Source organism: Acyrthosiphon pisum, chromosome X (assembly GCF_005508785.2).
Source record: "Acyrthosiphon pisum isolate AL4f chromosome X, pea_aphid_22Mar2018_4r6ur, whole genome shotgun sequence".
NCBI lineage: Eukaryota > Metazoa > Arthropoda > Insecta > Hemiptera > Aphididae > Acyrthosiphon > Acyrthosiphon pisum.
The window spans coordinates 57,844,167-57,848,164 of record NC_042493.1 but is presented as its reverse complement, the minus strand read 5'-3'; the positions used below and the strand labels follow the sequence as shown (position 1 = coordinate 57,848,164).

Below are 3,998 nucleotides of genomic sequence, written 5' to 3'. Positions count from 1 at the left end.
TCCCATGTAAATTAGGTTTATATATAAATTATTTTATTCACAATAATATCCATCCAAATATACTTAGTAATATCATACGCTGTCTGATCGTTTTGCTCAGAATTGTTTTTTCTTATACAATGATATTATATCATTAAATTCAAATTTAACACCATCCATTACAGTGACCCACTTGTAACCTACTGTACAGCAGAGCGACATCCAGTTACCTACCTTTTTTTGTTTTTAAATTGTTATGAATTTTTTGTATTATAAAACATACATGAAAAAAATGTGATTGGAATATTATTTCCAAAAATAAAATTATTATTTTTATTATAAAAGTGGTTTCATACTAAGACAAAGTTAGCAAATTAAAATAAAACATAAAGCTTACTTGAAATGCTGGAATTAAAAGTATGCAATACTACAATAAAATAACAGATTGAAAAAAAACATGATTTTTTATCTAGAAAATGTAATCTTATAACTAAAAAAAAAAAAAAATGATTTACAACTTTTAACTCAGAGCTATGAATTATTTGTTTAATTTTAATTATATTTTGTTATCAACCATATTAATTTAGAACTCTGAACTCTAATATTTGTTTAGTATTTAGGGTGTAACAGAAATACCTAACTAAAACTAATACTAGCTAAATTATTATTTTTTAAAATATTTAATTAATAATTATTAGGGTTTGGATTTAAAGGCAATATAATCAGTAAATTAAGCATTCAAAATGTCAAAAACTTTACTAAAAAATTAAATAGTTTGTATATTGTATATTTCACTAGTGTCTATTAAAAAAATCACTATCATATGGACTACTATCTATATACTTAAGTGAAAAAGGCAAAAAAAAATACGTTCATCATCTTACATATTAAATGACATGCATTTTTATATAAAAATTATTTCTTTATTATTATTATTAAAAAAAAAGGATCTTCCCTTCAAATCCAAACATTAATAATTATCATGTAAGATGCATCTAAATACTTAGAAAAAAAAATTTAAAGAATAAAAGTTACTATACACAATTAGTTAATTACATCTATTAGTTTATTACATCTATTAGTTTTTTCTGTTACACCCTGTATCATAATATATATTATTGCATTCAAAACTAATATTTAATCAACACTTTAGACCAACGAACATAAATCTGATGAGTTCATGACTACAAAGAATATTATTCAAACAAAATATACATTTTTGAGTTGCAGGATTCATTGCTAGACCTATCTTCTTCGTCAAGTAGCTATTCTTTGCAATCTTTTGACATGTCACTAAATGGAAGCAATAACACTAATATCTTAGTTAAAAATAGTGCCAATAACTCAACATTTAACACTTCGTCTGATTTTTATATTATTCGAATAACGGTTGATGCTGATAATGTGGAGACTGATGGTATGTAAAAATGTTAAATTAAACTATATTTTAAGCTTCATGTAAATTCTGATTATAATCATACTATACTATTATTAATTAGTTTTTAATAGTTTGATATATTATATTGAACTGTTTAAAACATAGTTGCTTTTAAAATATTATCAGAATCAAGATCATTAAAAAATATTTTTCCTTTGAAAATACACTTTTATATTTCAGAAATCTGATATATTAAATTGATATATAATATAAATAAAATGTGATGATTAATTCCCCTTATTAAGCATGGCTTTTGGTGGGGAAATGATCAACAACAGATATTAAATAATACCAAACTTAAAATGAGAAATAATATTATTAATTCCTATACGGTAGGAATTTTCTAACTATGACTACAGCTTACAAGTTTTCTATTAAGTAATTAAATATAATTTTTAAATACATATTTGAACCTAGATAATCTATAAAATGTTTACCAAAATACTTTTTTAATTAACTGCACATAACCCACAAAAGATAAAATAAATTAACATAAGTATCTTTAAAAAAAAAAAAATGTATTTCAATTGTTCAGAAATGTGTTTAATATACATTGTAAGACACTAAGACTTAAAAAAAATAAAAATTCTGTTATACTTATTATTTATTTATTTTAGGGGTTGTATTATACAAAAGTATTATGTTGAGTAACAATGAACGTACACCACAAGTTATTAGAAACGCTATGCTGAAATTTTGTATTGATGATGACCCAGAAAACTACACCCTATCTCAAGTTTTACCTGATAAAGGTTTGTATAGCTATTATTGTATTTAATGTGATTATTTTTTACTAAATTTAATATTTATATTTCAGAAATGATTTTACCAATGACAGCCAATGTATATTATGCAGTAAATACAGAATATGATTTGAACTTTTTGCTACGTAAAAAAACATGGAAAAACAACACAATTCCTAAAAAATGAATACTTTTTTAAAACGGACGTGTGATATATTGTTATACATAATTAAATTTAATATTTTATGTAATCGACTGTTTTGTGTATAAAAAAAAAAGACAATCAATAAAATAAATAAAAATTCTGTATACAATGAATTTTTTTTAAGTATATAAAAATAGTATTGCCAGGAATCTCAGGGTATATGGAAGTTGAATAAGTTGTACCAATGTACCTTGTAAATTATAATTATCACCAATTTTCTTTTATAAATAGTTTTTTTTCTGTGATATACAACTATTGTAAGTAAAATTTGTTTTGAAGTTTTGAATAATTATTCATCTGTTCAGTTGAGCAGTTTAAAATGTCAAATAGTTGTTATTACTGACTAGTCTCAAGTTGACAAAATGCAATCCAGAAAACAAGTTTATACATCATAATAACCTTGCTGGGATAAAACAGATTACTTTTGCAAACTCTGGGACTGGATAGAAATATATTTTGATTTATTTGTATTAATGCAATTCAGCTTTTGAAAAACAAATATTAGCAATTTTAATTAACAGATTTTATGATAAGTTATACATTAAATAATGAGGTATATACAATTAAAATTAATCCAATAGACAATATAAATACTTTAAAAGTTATAACAAGATATATAATAGTTAGCCAAGATACGAAAAGTTATACATTAACATTATTACTGGCTATTGGCATCATCCATACTAGAATTCAGCTGACAATTGCTTTAGTCTCCTTACTGAAGGGAAAATGTTTTCTTTGACAAGTTGCGTCAAACTTTAGAAAATTTGAGTCAAATTATAATTTAGTTAATTTTTTTTAATACTTGAAAATTTAATTCAAGCTTCTTTAAAAGTTTTTGTAACCAGAATTACAAAAAAAGTTGAGTGTAAATATTTTATATTTTATTGTAAAATGTAATAAATATTTTTATTATCTCAAATATTTTGTGTCTGGAGCTTAAATTTGTATTTGTTTAAATTGGATATTCACGAATAAAATAGCAATAAATATCAAAAGACATTTAAAATATTTTAGCCACTTAGGTATTAACATTTGAGACTGAGACCATACATTTTTTTTTTCATATGTATATATAAAACTTGTCAAAATTATGAAAGTAAATTATCAATTAAAAAATGTTTTAAAACGTTTAATTTTAAAAGCAATGGCTTTAAAATGTAATACAAGGTTTCTCACTCGTAGTTTGATAGTTAATATTGGAACTCAAAATTTGATAAAATATCAAAACTACATTTTTTCATAGACATTTTAAGTTCAAATTTGCACAAAATTAAATATTTACAAATGAAGAATGACGTTGTTAGTATTGTTAAGTCTGTATAGATTATGTATCACAGAACATGACTAATAGGATAGGTATGATTCATGGTTGAAATAGGTATACTGTATATTTCAAACACAGTAGATTATAGTCTATAATCCACTATAATCTAATGTGATTTCACCATGGTATAATTACAAAAAACTAGTTTTAGTCCAGTTTACGCATATTCTCCTTACGTCTATTCTACACGTTTACTATTCTCTTAGATCTTTGAATTTCATTGGTCTGCTATATCAATAGGATATTATAGAAAACGGAGAACTAGACAACTACGCGTAAACGTACGTGATAGACGTAACAAGGGTG

General features: G+C 23.6%; 1 protein-coding gene across 4 annotated transcripts in view; it reads left to right on the top strand.

Moving 5' to 3' along the window:
* The window catches only part of LOC100161785 (ral guanine nucleotide dissociation stimulator-like 1), a 9,696-nt gene extending 7,227 nt beyond the window's left edge, over positions 1–2,469 (top strand). For 3 of the 4 annotated variants that reach the window (XM_008185921.2, XM_016805292.1, XM_016805291.1), the window contains 3 exons: positions 1,210–1,396; positions 2,035–2,169; positions 2,235–2,469. In XM_008185921.2, coding sequence (XP_008184143.1) covers positions 1,210–1,396; positions 2,035–2,169; positions 2,235–2,347 — 435 coding nt within the window. In that variant the 3' untranslated portion in view covers positions 2,348–2,469. The remainder of the gene's footprint in view (positions 1–1,209; positions 1,397–2,034; positions 2,170–2,234) is intronic. The other variant, XM_016805293.1, reaches the window with a different exon arrangement.
* Positions 2,470–3,998: the final 1,529 nt, after the last annotated feature.